Raw genomic sequence first — 14,638 nt, 5'->3', positions numbered from 1 at the left:
AACACTTGAGTTTTAAACAACATCTCTGGTGACCCTCCTGCACTGAGAAGTTTGAGGCCCTGTGCCTTAGGTTCATGAGGGTTGCTTCCTTTGAGTCCGCTACTCACCGTGGTGAGCGGCAAGCACCTCAGCCGGAAGTGAGTTGCAAACCAGCCAGAGCCAGGCCTAGGCATGAGCCAGAGGAGGCAGCATCGGGAAGGGGGAGTGAGTGAGTCAGGCCCTGAGTATGACCTGCAGGCCCAGGTTTGGGGGGAGGAGGTGGGAGAAGTCCCCACCCAGAGTCCAGGCACAACTGCTCTGTCCGACATCCCTGTGTCCTTCTCTTCTGGCCAGTTCAAAGTGTCAAGAATAAACCTCTCTTCTTCGCCGACAAACTTTACAAGTCCATGAAGGTAAGACCTACTCGTTTGTCCCTTTCCCTTCCAGCACTTCGTCACCCCTCAGGTCAGCACTGTGACAGCTGTGTCCCCCATTCGATACCTACCAGCATCTGTCCTGTGTCTCTAGGACTGTCATTCTCAGCCTGGGGTGGGGAGTGGCTTTGCCCTCCCAGGGCACATTTGGCAATGTTCTGACACATTTTGGTTGTCACAGCTTGGGGAGTGACGGCTGCTTGCACCTTGTAGGTCAAGGGCAGGGATTCTGCTAACAGCCCACAGCGCACAGGAAAGATCCCCACCAGAAAGAATGGTCCAGTCCCACAGGCAAAGTCGAGGGACTTGCCCTGGAGACCCAGAGCTGGGTGAGAGGGACACAGTCTCTGCCCTGTCAGAGCTCACATTCTAGCAGGTGACACGCTGCTTCCTGTGACTAATGATCACAAAAGGTAACAAGTGCTCAGCTCTGGGACTGGCGCTGGCTTCCTGAAAACCACGCTGTCCACGCTCTCAGCCCAACGAGTGGAATCTCAGCTGCTGACGGAGCCTGGGCAGCCTGCCTGGTGGGAGCGAGCCAGAGACTCCTCTCAGCCTGCAGTCCCCGCACATGACAGCCATTTACTGAGCACTCACCGTGTGCCAGCTCTGCCTCCTATGCTGGTGACCCGAGCTCCCTGGGGGCGGAGGTGGGCTCTGGTGGCCTGCACTCCCCATCTGTCCTGTGCCTGCTCCTTGTGCCCTGTGCTACCGTGACCAATGGCCACAAACCAAGTGACCGTAGGATTTATTCTGTCACGGTTATAGAGGCCAGAAGTGCAAAGCGAAGGTGTTGGCAAGATTGGTTTCTTCCGGAGGCTCTGAGGGGGCCTCTCTCCAGCTTCTCTGACACCAGGAACCCTGCTGTTTCTTGGCGTGTGGGTGAACCCCTCTAGTCTGCCTTCTCTGTGTACACGCCCAGGTGTCCTCTTCTTACAAGGTCACAGGTTGTCGGGTCTGGGGCCAACCCTAATCCAGGAGGACCACAACTAATCACATGTGCAAAGACTCTGTTTCCAAATGAGGTCACTTTGTGAGGTTCCAGGTGGACTTGAATTTAGGGGCACACGCTTCAACTCACACAAGCCATTCTTGCCTGCCTGGCCAGTCCTAGGCCCAGGGGAGTTAACTTGGGTCGGAACTGTTTGTGGCAAATGGAGGCAGAATATTCCACCCTGGTTTCTGAGGGAAAGGGGAGAGGGGCAGATGGACAAGCCCTAGTCCTTGCCTGATGGCCCTGTTTCTTCTCCTGCCCTGCGTACCCCCCACGCGTGGCCCCCCAGGGTGCGGGCACGGATGAGAAAACCCTCAGCAGGATCATGGTCTCCCGGAGTGAGATCGACCTGCTCAACGTCCGGCGGGAGTTCATTGAGAAATACGACAAGTCTCTCCACAAGGCCATTGAGGTGAGGGGCGGGGCCAGAGGTCGGTGGGGAAGGGGGTGGGTGTCAGGTCCCTGAAGGGAAGAATTTAAGTCCTTTTCATTCCCACGGTGTTTTTCTCGATGATACCTCTTGGGACAGCCAGGATATTGCTAAATGAAAGGCCTGCCTCCCTGTTTATACCAGAGTAAATTCCAGATGGAGCAAAAGTTTATCATCACAGATTTCCAGAGAAAACAGGAGCCTTTCTTTTTGCTTTTTAGAAGTTGTTATTGACATATAATTCACATGCCATAAAATTCACCTGTAATTTAAAAAATGTTAGTAAATGTAACAAGTTGTGCACACACAGTCCAGCCTAAAACGTGTCCGTCACACCACCGCGATCCTCGTACCTATTCACCTGTGTCCGCCCCCAGCCCTCGGCCACCAGCAAGCCATCCTCTGTCTCTGTAGCTGTGCCTGTTCTGGGCACTTCACATAAATGGAATCGTGTAGCATGTGGCCCTTTTACGTCGACTGCTTTCACCATGGAGCCCGTTTTCTTGTCTTTGACACTGCCCAGGACCTTAAAGGTCAATGTTGTCCTTGCGTGACAAGACAGTGGCAGACCTCCCGGGCAGTGTCCCGCAGGCGTGGTGGGGAGGGAACTGGGTGACACGCCTTTAAAGGGAAGATTGGAGATTCCCAAATTTGAAACATGTGCACTTTGGACTTGGTATTTCTATGTGTAGGAATTTACACTACAGACAGCCATACATATTCCCAAAGGCAAAGAGTATTTGTGCCAGCACTGTTTATAATGACAGGAGTGGAAGCCCTCCCTAGAGGATTGGTAAAGAAAGGATGGTCTGTCCCTGCAGTAGAATACGATGCAGCCATGAAAAAGCATGGGGGAGCTCTGTGTGCTGCTGTGGGATCTTCTCTTGATTCAGAAAAGTATGGTTCAGACTAGCGTGAGTGGTGCGTGTCCGTTTCCGTGTAGAAAAGGAATGTGATAAACACACACACATCTGCACATGCACAGACCGCTCCTGGAAAATGGGCGGCTGGGGGAGGGGGCAGGGGGGCTGTCAGGGTTGTTGTCACTTAGCTCTCCCTCTGCCTCTGCCAGGGCGATACCTCCGGAGACTTCATGAAGGCCTTGCTGGCTATTTGTGGTGGCGAGGACTAGGGCCACCAGCTTTGGCGGGCACCTCCACTGAGAAATGATCATCAGCACCAGCCGCCGTGACCAAGCCTGATTGCTCCAATTTCAGAGACTGGGGAAGGGGCGGGGGTGGGGGGAAGGGGGGCAGGGTGGGCTCTTGTCATCAACTGGGGCTTAGGAAAGGCTCCCACCCCCAGAGGCCACTGAAGGCCCAGAGCGGTCACTCCTCATATCTGAGCGGCTGAAGAACCGTAGCCGTAGGTTCCGTCCACCTCCCCTCCCCACTGTCTCCTCCATCCTTGTGTCCCTGCCACAGCCCCTGCCCCGGTTGGGCTTTGTCAAATCCAAACACGTACTGAGCCTCTGTCTATGAAATGAGTAATGTCTGTGCTTTGAACAGTGGGGCGCGGTGGCAGGTGCCAACTGAGTGTTCTCGGGACGGGGGTGGGAGGGCAGATGGGGGAAGATACGTGTCTCCGGCCAGCTGACAGGCCTGTGCTAGCATTTCATCTGCCTCCATCTGGGTGGTTGTGCTAGAGCACCGAACTGGGGGGTCCAGATACCTGGGTTCAAATGTCCATCGGCCACACACTTCACAGAAGTAGCTGTGCAGGGGTCGTGGGTGATTGGGAGACTTAATGGGTCCAGTCTTGTCCCTCCCTCGGTGTGTGACCTTGGACTAGCCAGTACCCTCCCCCGGCCCCTGTTTCTTCATTTGTACGATGAGGGTTGGACCCAGCAGTTCCGAATATGTTAGATGCACACACATCTCTGACAAAATGAGTCTGGAAGACAATTTACCTGTGTCAGCCTCTTTCCCTTCCCGCGTCTGTTTTCTCACTCACAAAATGGGAGAGTGGGGCAAAAGATCTTGGCTTTTTCTTCTGACATTGACATTTAGGATGTGCCTCCAAATCATTTACTTTACACTTGTCTCTTTAAACAAAAAGACACACACAAATGCACGTCCAGTGAGGCTCTGTGTGTTTGACCCAGAAGCTGCAGCCTGGAGCGTCCTCACTGCAGCCCACCCCGGAGTGAGTCCAACCCTGCGCCGCGGGCCCCTCTCCTGCTGCTGGGGTGTTTGTGTGCTCGTCATCCACCACAGCCTAACCCGAACTTCCTCTTTTGAACCTTTCAAGGGCACCAGATGTGATCGTGATCTGGGGAGGCCCGTGGAAAGTTTCCACTTCATGAAGATCACTGATAAGCAGCAGACTCAACTGCAGTTTCTCCGTCTCCCTTCCCCCAGCTCTGCTTCTACTCCGAGACTCGGATCTAAAGTTGTCCAGTGACGTGGCATGGCCGTGTCTGCTGGCCAGAGAGCTCTGCTCCCTGTCCCAGGTGCCTGGCCTCTCCTGGAAGTTCATTGTGTGTTTGCTGTAGTAGCTGTGCAGGGACCGTAGGTGGTTGGGAGACTTATTGGGTCCAGTGTTGTCCCTCCTTCAGTGTGTGACCTTGGAACTAGCCAGTGCCCTCACCCAGCCTCAGTTTCTTCATTTGTACAATGAGGGTTGGACCCAGCAGCTCTGAAAAAGAGCTTTCTCTCGTCTCTGACAAAATGAGTCTGAGAGACAATCTATCTTGTGTCTTCTCTACTTCCTGCCGTCGGCCAGGCTGTGATGAGCCCAAACCCCGTGAGAGTCAGCTGAGCTTTTTGGGGTATTTGCCCAAGTTCACTGTTACCTGAAGATAAATGAACAAAATGGTTAGGCCTGTGTGGAGTCAGACCTTTGCCTTTAACTGACTGGGGGCATGTCACTTCTGAGCCTCAGTTTCCTCATCTGTAAAACAGGCCCCCAGTTCTGCTTATCTCATAGCCTTTGTGGGGTGGAAGGTGATGCGTGGGAGTGCAGAGTGGGGTCCTAATGGGCTTGGGCTCGCCTGCCAGCACCCCCAGCCCTGAGCCAGGCCCCACTGCAGGGGCTGCGATGTGGATCCCGTGATGTTTTCTGAGCTTTGTTCCCAAGAAGTCAGCTGCAGATCGCAGAAGCATCCAAAGACAAATACGAAGTTTCCTTAAAAATAGGTACTGAGGAGAAATGGGCTGCAAGTGGAAAGGGAAGAGCGATGGGACCTGAGGGGATAGAAGTCGGGAGGCCCCTTGAGGCTGAGGGGAACACACATGGAGAAACCAGGAATTCTGGAACTCCTAGAAACCGGGAATGAGGATAGTGCTAACTACCCTGGTGGTGGACAAGATACTATTCCAATCTCCCAATGTGCATTGTGCACTTGGTTTTCATACAGTTGGGTGGGTGGTGTTCTGGGATTGGTTGGTAGTAGGGGGCCCTCGGGGTTTGTGGTGTAAAGTAGGCCAGATTAGAAATAAGAGTTCGCATCCAATTACAGAGGACGCATATATCCGTATTCCATCTTACAAGCCAGGGGAGCCTTTCTCGGGTAAGGAAGGTGTGTATCTAGCCATGCATTTGAGCAAAACCTAACAGGAGGGTGGCCAGTTGGGAGTCTATTTCAATAATCTCGTTAAGACCCGGGTGCCTAGAGGGCAAACCTCATTTTTTTCCAGATCTGTGGCAGCGGAGGGAGTAGCCACCATCCTGAATCCAGGGTGCTCACTCCTTCATTCACGCAGCTTATACCATGGAATGGCTCCTATGTGCCCTGCTGTGTGCTCAAGGCTAAGGATGCAAAGTTAGACCGGTGTGGTCCCAATCCTTAAGAGCTTCCATTAGAGTGTCCCACCCTGCTCCCTCCAAAACACCTGTATCAACTGATAACCGGTAACTTGCCGGAGATTGCTTCTGTGGCCAGAGTTCAAGGGAGAGAAGCGGGGACTAAACTAAAGCTAAAAGGAAAGAGAAAGCAGAAGCCCAAACCACGGCTGTCTCAAAGTGGGAGAAGGGGATGATGGTTGTGAGGGTTCTAACTGTGGAAGGGGCCCTCAGAAATTCTCACCTCCCTCTCAGTTACAGAAAGACAACCGTCACTTCCACAGAGAGGAAGCAATGGGCCCAGGGGCACAGCACTCTCGCAGCAGACAGAACGGGGACCCTGCAGCCCTGGCCCGGCCGGGTCCAGGGCTTTCACATAGGCACCCTACACGCTCTCCCACCTTCTTCCTCCACCTAGAGCCATCCTCCCTCTGACGCCTGGCGTTCCCCTCCTGGCTTGAGCCGTGCAGCATCCCTTCAGGGCCAGCCCTTTCAGAAGCCCTGGGCTGGGATGTGCCGACCTTGGTCCTTGGGGCCACAAGGGAATGTCTGAAGGAAGTGGCTGGCTGGGAGTGGGTTGCCCTTTTAACCAGGGCACAGAGCGGCTGTTTGGGAATGGCCGCTGTCACATTTCCTGCCACTGGAGAGCAGTGTGGGGACTGCTGGCTGTGTGAAACCCCTGGTAGTCTCTGTGCCCCAGCTTTGCTGAGAGCTACGAGTCGCCTCCCGAAGGACACCGCGGGACAGGCTTTTCCGTAACCATTCCTCCCCTCATGGTAGGGCAGGGGCGACTGCCTCCTTTAATGGTCCGTGGGGAGTACATCACGGATCAGTGGAGCTGGGAATGGTCCTGGAGGTCACCCACAGCGGCCCCCTTGTTTCAAAGGTCTGGAAATGGAGGCACAGGATTGTGACCATGGCTTAGATCTGGGGCCAGCACCTGGGGCTCCTGACTCCTGCTCTGCTGTCTCTGCTGGCCTGTCCTCTTCCTCCCGATGTGGAAGCTGGACCAAGCGGATGGACGATGGGAGGGAGAAGTGTGAAGTTGCCCAACCCAAACGTCAGCACCCAGAAGCAGTAAATCAGCGCTCTCACGGGCCTCTCCCCTCCCCTCAGACCTCAGGTTTCCCGAGGCAGACTTCCCCCAGCTTATGGTTGAAGTTAGGCAAGTGGGAAATTCTAGGTGTCTAACCAGGTCTACAGAGGCAGGCAGGCCGGCCTCGAATCCCAGTCAGCTGCTTGGGCATAGATAAGTCACCTGACCTCGCTATGCCTTGATTTCCTCATCTGTAAAATGGGAATGACAAAGGGTTCTCTATCACAGTGTTGTGAAGACTAAATTAGGCAATGCATATATATCTCACCACACTGCTCAAGACGGGTGAGGACTCAGTAAACAGCAGCTCTTTGTTATGAATACATAGGCTAGATTCCATTCCATGGATGAGGAAGGGAGAGGAAGTCTTTCATCAGCCTCTGAGGGATCCTGAGTCCCTACACTATGCTGCTAACCCTCAGAGAGCTAAGGGGGGAAGGAAGATTATTAGAAAAATTCATCCAGCACAGGTTAACCACAGAGAAACCGAGACTGGCTCCCTGGAGAGGGGCACGTACCAGGCACCTCAAAAGGTGGGTAGATAGGCTTTCAACAATGAAAGCTATTAAAGGTGGGAGGGGGTTCCAGGCAGAGGCAACAGCTCAAGCAAGGGCACAGAGGGGGACGTAGAGGAACAGGTAGGGCCTCTTGGTCCTTGGGCCCCATACCCAGTGTGAGAACACCATCTGGGGGTTCACAGAGAGTCGGGGCCAGGGTGCGGACTTGGTCCTCCAGGCTCCAGCCAGCCCCTGAATGTGTTAGGAACAAGAGAAGTCCTTTAGAAAGAGGATGCCTCTGTGGAGGAGGTGGGAGTAGCACCCAGGACACCATTGGGCAGGCTTGGAGGAATGGGGATCTGAGCCAGAGTGGAAGAAGCAGAGGCAGAGAAAAGAAAAGAAAGACATGGGGAAGCAAGAAACCAAGGAAAGGGCCTGACCTGGGGAATGAATGAGAGATGGAGGAGGAGAGGAAGCCAGGAGTCATTACCTGGGAACCCAGAGATGAGGCCCAAGGCACTGGGTGCAGGCCATCCCACTGCCCTCTCGGCTAAGCAAGCACTGGGAAGCCCTCAATCAGAGCCACGTAAGAATGAGCCCCTGCCCTAGGCCCAGGGGTTGTGACAGTCCCCAGAGCATACATTTCCTCCTGCAGGATGGTCCCAATGCTCCCTCCCAGCTACCACCATCTGCCTCTTGCACCACTAGCTGCAGTCAGTTGAGATGGCCATGGAGATAGCCTTGACCTGGATGGAGACAGCTATGGGCAGGGATGGGGAGGGTCTGATAGCTGAGCTGGGCAGCTGGGGGATGGACATAGAGATGCTAAGCCTGGCCTAGGCCAGCGATTTCCATTCCCACTTCCCCAGGTAGCTGGTCTATAGGCTTATAGACTCAAAGCCTATAAATACTACTATCAGACACATAGGTTCCAAATCACTGCCAGTCACACCCACAGGGACACACACTGTGTACATCCAGAAGCAGAAACACACATAGTGGCCACGTAGAAAAGAATACAATGCTCAGGTCCACAAACACACTGCTAGTGACAAACAGAAAGACAGATCCCATGGTCCACATATGTGCTACTGACCACACAGGAAATACCCCACACAAGTACCCAAACTTGCTTTTCACACACTCGCCCTTCTTGGCGAGTAGCTCCAGAAATCAGTGACGCCCCTGTTCCTGTGTATGTTCTTCCACAGGAGGAGAAACAGCCAGGCTCAGCGGCAGGCAGACACAGGCCTGACCACCCTGCTCTGGGAAGGCAAGAGCAGCTCCCTGGAGAACCAGGCAGTAATGAGATCAGGCTTGGAAGGGAGCAGGATCCCAGGGGAAGGCTTTGAGGGGTAGTGAGGCTCAAGGTAAGTGAAATGTAAAGAGGCATGAGAGAGAGATTTTCCTTCAAAAACATTATTCCCATTCTGTTCATGTTACTAGGAATGTTCTGGAAGCTGGTGGTGAAAGGGTTAATGGCACCAGCTGCCATACCCCTAGCATTCTGAGCAAGCGCTGGGATTTGCCCAAAGGGGGTCAGGGTCACTACCTCCCGCTAGATGCCTTTTAGCTGTTCCCAGGATAAAACTCCCCAGTGAGTGAGATGGAAACCCAAAATGAAACTTTGTCAGACTTCTCGGACTCCAGCCTCATTACTGTCACCCTTGTCAGCAGCAGCAGCGGCGGTGGCGGCAGCAGCGACTCCATCATCATCACTGCCGCTTCCTGAGGCCCCATCTCCCTTTCAGTTGGAATGTACTACGTTTTCTTGGGCAAATGTACCCTCTCCTTATTGGCCTCAGGCTGCCTTCCTACTTAGGAGGATGTCTCAGGGACAAAATGAGATTACAAAGGAGGAATCTGGCACAATCCAGGCACCCTGGGAAGTTCAGACCCTATTCCTTGCTTTCCCCACATCCCTGTCTCTCTCAGGGTCCACTGTCCCCTCACCCTTCTCCCATGCTGGGGTCCAGGTTAATTGGAGTACAATATTTGCATAGCCAGGAGACCTCACCCGGGGAAATTCCCCCTGGTGACCAGGCTTCCTTTCTGAGGTCAGGCCACATCATCAGACACTGCTCCTTCCTCTCTAACGCGCCCCAGCCTCCTGCCGGCTTTGGTGCCTGTCATCTGGCAGGTGTACATCCAGCCTCACAGATTTAGTCCTGTCCTTTGACCTTGGGTGTTGTTCAGGAGAGTGTGAGTGTAGGGGGGGTGGGCTGGGGACTTGGAGCAAAAACGGACGTGGTAGATACTTAAGGAACAGAGGAAAGGGCAGCGGGCAGGAGGTGGTCGGGGAGCCAGGACTTTGATGCTCGCTCCTCAACATCTCCCTGCCTGACCCTGGGCACGTGCCTCCCTATCCCTTGGCCTCAGTTTCCTTTTCTGTCTAGCCAGGGGGTTGGTTAAGACAATCTCTAAGCTTTGTTCCAGATCTGATGGGCCAAGAGGCCACTTCCTTTAGCAGCCCAGTCTTGCAACATTTGTCCTTGGATCATCTTCCTTTGCCAAAATCTTGCAACATACCGTTCTGTATTTGTTTCCTTGGAAAGCACGACTTTGCAAAATGCATCCCCGAATCCCGTCTTTCAGATGCTGGCAGAGTCACAGGTACCTGCTCTCCTCATATCATGACTTGGCTTGAGTTTTCATTTTTCTTTCCACATCCACCACGTACAATGTTCTGTGAGCCACAGAAAGTGAGACAGAGCCCTCTTCTCTCCAGATTCTAAAATCTGTCGTCCTCACAGTGTCTGACCCTGGCACTGAGAAGGCACCTTCCCCGGTACAAAAAGGGAAACAGGTGGGGCGAGACCACCTGCAACAGTGAGGTCCGGGGACCACCTGCATCAGAACCAACTTTCAGAATGGCAGCTTCGGGAGCAGGAGTCACAACTTTGAGTCACCTGGGGAGCTTTTGAAATAGCAATCCCAGACCACACCCTCTGAGATTCCGCTGTAATTAGCTTGGGGTGGGACCTGGTCATCTGTATTTTTACAAAGCTGGCCAGGTGATGCTTAAGTGCACCCACTGGTCTAAGGACCCACCCAAGACCAAATGGATCAGGTGATTCTAACGGATACCAAAGTTGACGAGGCCCTGACCTATGTAATTCTTTATGAAATTATCCCAATGGGTACCCCTTCTAGGTACAAGCTATACTCAGGGCTATACATGGGCAATGAGAATGGACCTCCTTTCACAGGTGAGGAAAGTGAGGGACAGCGAGAGGAAACTGCGTGCTGAGGTCACACAGTGAGCTCAGGAATGGCAGTGGGCCTGGCACCTACTGGATGCTTGGAGACTCAAAGCATTCTTGCAAAAGTCATGGATTGGATATTTGGGGGGCCAGCGACTGTCACCTGATGGTGTGTGACAGCGAGGTCTCCTTGGCTGCCTGTCTACCAGCAGATAATTCGCACTTTGGAGTTGGAAGACCCGGCTTCAGGAGCTTGGGTTTCCCAAACGCTACTACGTACTAAGGTCACCCCTGGGAGGTTATTAAAAATGCTGCCTTCAGGGCCCACCCCCTGCCAGACAGTCTGATTTCTTAGGTCTATGGTGGGACCCAGATATCACGCCCAGAGTCCTGGGCTAGGTCCTAATGGCATGAGGAGTCCCCAGCCTTGGGGAGCTTTCAATAAAACTGGTGAATCAGGAAACCCATGGGGTCCAGTCCATTCATTCACTGAATGGTTACGGACCGACTGACTACTATGAGGCTGGCCCAGTGCTGCTCCCACACATCAACAAGAAGATGGGAGGTGTCAGGGTGGGAGGGGTGGGGAGGATAATGAAGCATCAAAGGAGTGGTCCTGTGAGAGCATCCTCATGTTTACCCAAACTTCACCCATCTTTTGAGGCCCAGCAGAGAGATCTCATCTCCTCCAGGTGAGCTCTGGAGACATGGCCTGAGTTCGAACTCCAGCTATGCCACTTATTAGCTGTTGGCTTAAACCACGATGAGCCTCAGTTTCCTCATCTGTAAAATAGCAGCACCCACCCCACCCTGCAGAGTTCTGATGAGGAATGCATGCAATAATTCATGTAAGAGCACTTAGTACCATGCCTGGTACACGTTCATCTTAACTATTAGCTGTTAGTGTTATTATTTCCTGGCCATCTTGGCCTGCCCTCACTTCTCCTTCTGCACTTTTAGATTTCTTCACAGTATCAGAATGGAAGGTCCTTCAGTGACGATCTGGTCTGACTCCTCTACATTATAGAAGGGGCAGCTGAGGATCAGAGCGGGGGGAAAGGACTTGCTGAGAACCATGCAGCAGAACCAGGACTCAAACTCAGCTCTTCCGCTGCCTAGTCCAAGGGCCTCTTCTTCCTCGGTGTCTATCCCATGGCCTGAACAGGGAAAGCAGTTTCAGGGAATTCACTGCTGGAAGAAGGAAGAGGGGAGAGAGAAAGAGTGGGAAGATAATTGCTCTCAGCATTTTGGCAGGGGGGAAAGGGAACCAGCGCTGATCTTTCTTTCCCTCGAATGTGCAAGCCAAGTATTCCTAACTGGAGACTCTAGCTCAGGCAGGTCCAGCTCCGTCAGCCTTGTGAGCCCTCCAGGGTCCCCCTGCCGCTGAAGACTCCACAAGCAGGAACTGGCCTAAATTGGGCTTTATGAACTCTCTGAGGACCTAGGCTCCTGTGGCCTCTGGAGAGAAAACATAGTGTTTGGAGGGAATATCACAATCTAAAAAACATCAGGGCTGAATGACGTTTTCTCCTGGTGAGGAATCTAGAACTCCATTTCCTCGAGGAAGGGCCATTCCTCAGTTTCACAGAAGGCTCTGGCTGACTCAGGTCACCAGCAGATTTCATGGAGTGAGCCAGAGAGGAGGTCTCTCTCCCTGGGACTGAGGCCTGCCACCAGCCCTGATGCCTGCTCCTGAGCTGTGAGGTAGGCCCTTCAGTTTGGTGTCAGAGGGCAGAGAGGGAAGCGTCGGACAGCGTGGGTGAGGGGAGGTGTATTTTGCTCCCAGCAAAAGGGAGGGAAGTGTATCATCCTTAGCACCTGATCTAACTCAAGAACTGGTGCCTTTAGTCCTGCAGAACTTTAGTCCTGCAGTCCTCCACCCTGGGAGGGTGGAGATATCTGTATGGTCTGGCCTGGTAGCCACTTGTCACATGCAGCTGTTGGACATTTAAAAAGTGGCATCTGCCATCAAGGGGTTGAATGTGGTATGGGACAGAGCACTGGACCGAGAGTCAGGAAGTGCCTCCGTTTACTCACTTGGACAGTCACTTCCCTTGTCTGGCCATCACTTCCTCATCTGTAGAGTGCAGCCCTCCAGCCAGGAGGTGTCTCTAGCACTCCCTGTGGGATCCCAATCGGAAGCACGGAGAAGCAGTTGAAGGTTGGATTCAGTGAGCTCTCCCCCTCCCTCACCTCCTAGCCCCCTTGAAGGTAGCCCCTTGTGACCTGGCCTGCCTGTTTCTCCAGGTCCTACCTATGTTACTTCCCCCTTGCCTGCTTCAAACTCCATGGTCCACTCACAGTGAACAATTTTCAGTTCCCCGAATGTCCTCTTCTCTTTGCAGGGTCTATTCCCTTTGCTGAGAACACTCTCTCTTATGCTCTTGCTTGGCCACTTTCAGATCTCAGCTAAGGTGTCACTTCCTCCAGGAGGACTTCCCAGATGCCCCAATCCTGACCAGATCCTCCCTCGTCCAGGCTCCGGTATCTCCCTGTATTTCTCCTGCCAGCACACAGCTCTACCGCCCCTTATGATAATTACCTACTAACTTGCCTGCAGCCCCCAGAGAAATGCTCTCCAACAGAACTCTCTGCAGGGATGGAAATGTTCTTTACATGTGCAGTTCTAGACAAGGGACTGTTGAGAGTTTGAAATGGGGCTAGTGCTACCGAGGAACTGAGTTACAGGTTTTATTTAATTTTGACCACTTTATATGTGAACAGCCACATGTGGCTGATGATGTACTGGCAGGGCCACCCCCAAATCTGTGAATTCTGAGCAGGCAGGAAGCAGGTCTGACTTGTCCGTTCCTTTATCCTCAGTGGTCTGTAAGGCCATAAGTGGCCTGAGGAAACTGTAAGAGTGAAGAAACTCTAGAACCAGGAATGAGCAAGAAAGGCCAGCTCATCCAGGTGGCCCCTCCCACTCCTCGCCACAATATCATCAGATAATGAACTGAGACCTTATGTTTGTAAATGGTTTCTGAAGGATGTCTGCAAACCATCATTTTAGTTTAATTGCCATCGCAGGAGGCAGGCAAAGCAGGACTTATTATCCGCATTTTACAGCCGGGCTCACTGAGGTTGAGGGTGGGGAAGCCAGGCTCCAGAGCACCGGCTGCTTCTTGCAGAGCGGGGCTGTTCCTTGGTGGGTAGGTCTCTGGGACCGCACTCGACATCTGAATGAGGTCTGGCACAGAGGGAAGCAGCAATCTTTCCTTTCCCTGTGGAGAATCCATAGACTAAGTGGAAACAGATGGGATAGGATGGAGGGCAGGAGGATGTGGACTGGGTATCTGGTGATTTCCTCAGGGTCCTTGACACTGGAATCCCCCACCCTAGGCGAAGGAGGAAATAGAGGTCCTTGGGTGAACCCAGGGGGTGGGGTGGGGTGGGCAGGCCAGGTGGGACTCTGCCCTGTGCCTGTTCTCAGACCAGCCAGAGAATCAGCAGCCTTCCAGCTCTTCCCCAGAGCCTTCTCGCCTCCCTGGAATTCCTAGCAAGCCGCACGCAGTCTGGGAAGTGACAGGTAGGCGCTGATAAAGAAGGGCCTCTGTTCCGCCAGCCAGAGGGGTGGGAAGGGGCCTCCACTGAGCCTTGTGTGGCTGCCTGGCTCCTCCATCTCGGGGAATTCCCCTCCTGCCTAAAAGTCAGCCCAGCCCAGCCCTCCTTCCTGCAGAAGCACAGCAAGCGGAGGAGCCTTCACAGGGCCAGCGGCAGCCCCCTCTGCGCACACCCTTGCCTTCTCCTGCCCTTCCCCAGGTAAGTGACCCAGCCTGGGGGCAGTGAGCCAGGCAGGACAGGGGAAAGGGCTCACTGCACAAGGGTGCTGGGGCCACCAGACCCTCCCACCTCTGGGCCAAGAGTTTTCTGCTTTCCTGCCAGCTGGGGTCGGCTGCTCCAGGCCCAGCTCCCTCTGCCCCTCTCGGGGCTTGGGCTCTGGGCCTCTCTCTATCTCCTTGCCTGGCCCAGTTATCTTCTTGCTTCTCTCCCTCCTGTTAGTTCCTCTTCCTGCCTTCCTCTTCTCCCCCAGCCTTCTCAGCCAGTCTTTTCCCTCTAGTCAGTACTAGTTTTTCCTAAGGGAAGGAAAAGAAAGGTCTATTTTCATCTTATTCTTCTCCCATGAAAAGGGAGTGGATACATAAGCATGAACGTGGATGTCAGTGTGTCTATTTTTGTGTGTGTCAGATCTGCTGAGGTGTGTATGTGTGTGTCTGTGTGA

The 14,638-nt window shown here is 53.5% G+C and overlaps 3 protein-coding genes across 4 annotated transcripts in view; 2 read left to right on the top strand and 1 right to left on the bottom strand.

Moving 5' to 3' along the window:
- ANXA6 (annexin A6) overlaps window positions 1–4,523 on the top strand; it is a 48,516-nt gene extending 43,993 nt beyond the window's left edge. For both annotated transcript variants that reach the window (XM_024576836.3, XM_024576835.3), the window contains 3 exons: window positions 334–392; window positions 1,697–1,819; window positions 2,910–4,523. In XM_024576836.3, coding sequence (XP_024432604.2) covers window positions 334–392; window positions 1,697–1,819; window positions 2,910–2,969 — 242 coding nt within the window. In that variant the 3' untranslated portion in view covers window positions 2,970–4,523. The remainder of the gene's footprint in view (window positions 1–333; window positions 393–1,696; window positions 1,820–2,909) is intronic.
- The window catches only part of MYOZ3 (myozenin 3), a 373,398-nt gene that overhangs the window by 156,507 nt on the left and 202,253 nt on the right, over window positions 1–14,638 (bottom strand). The window lies entirely within an intron of this gene.
- TNIP1 (TNFAIP3 interacting protein 1) overlaps window positions 14,156–14,638 on the top strand; it is a 45,161-nt gene continuing 44,678 nt past the window's right edge. The window contains exon 1 of the mRNA XM_045185027.3: window positions 14,156–14,178. The gene's annotated coding sequence lies outside the window, so the exon portion shown is untranslated. The remainder of the gene's footprint in view (window positions 14,179–14,638) is intronic.

The sequence above is a fragment of the Desmodus rotundus genome, chromosome 6, assembly GCF_022682495.2.
Source record: "Desmodus rotundus isolate HL8 chromosome 6, HLdesRot8A.1, whole genome shotgun sequence".
NCBI lineage: Eukaryota > Metazoa > Chordata > Mammalia > Chiroptera > Phyllostomidae > Desmodus > Desmodus rotundus.
Note: the sequence above shows the minus strand (reverse complement) of the source record. Positions and strands in the feature narration are given on the sequence as shown.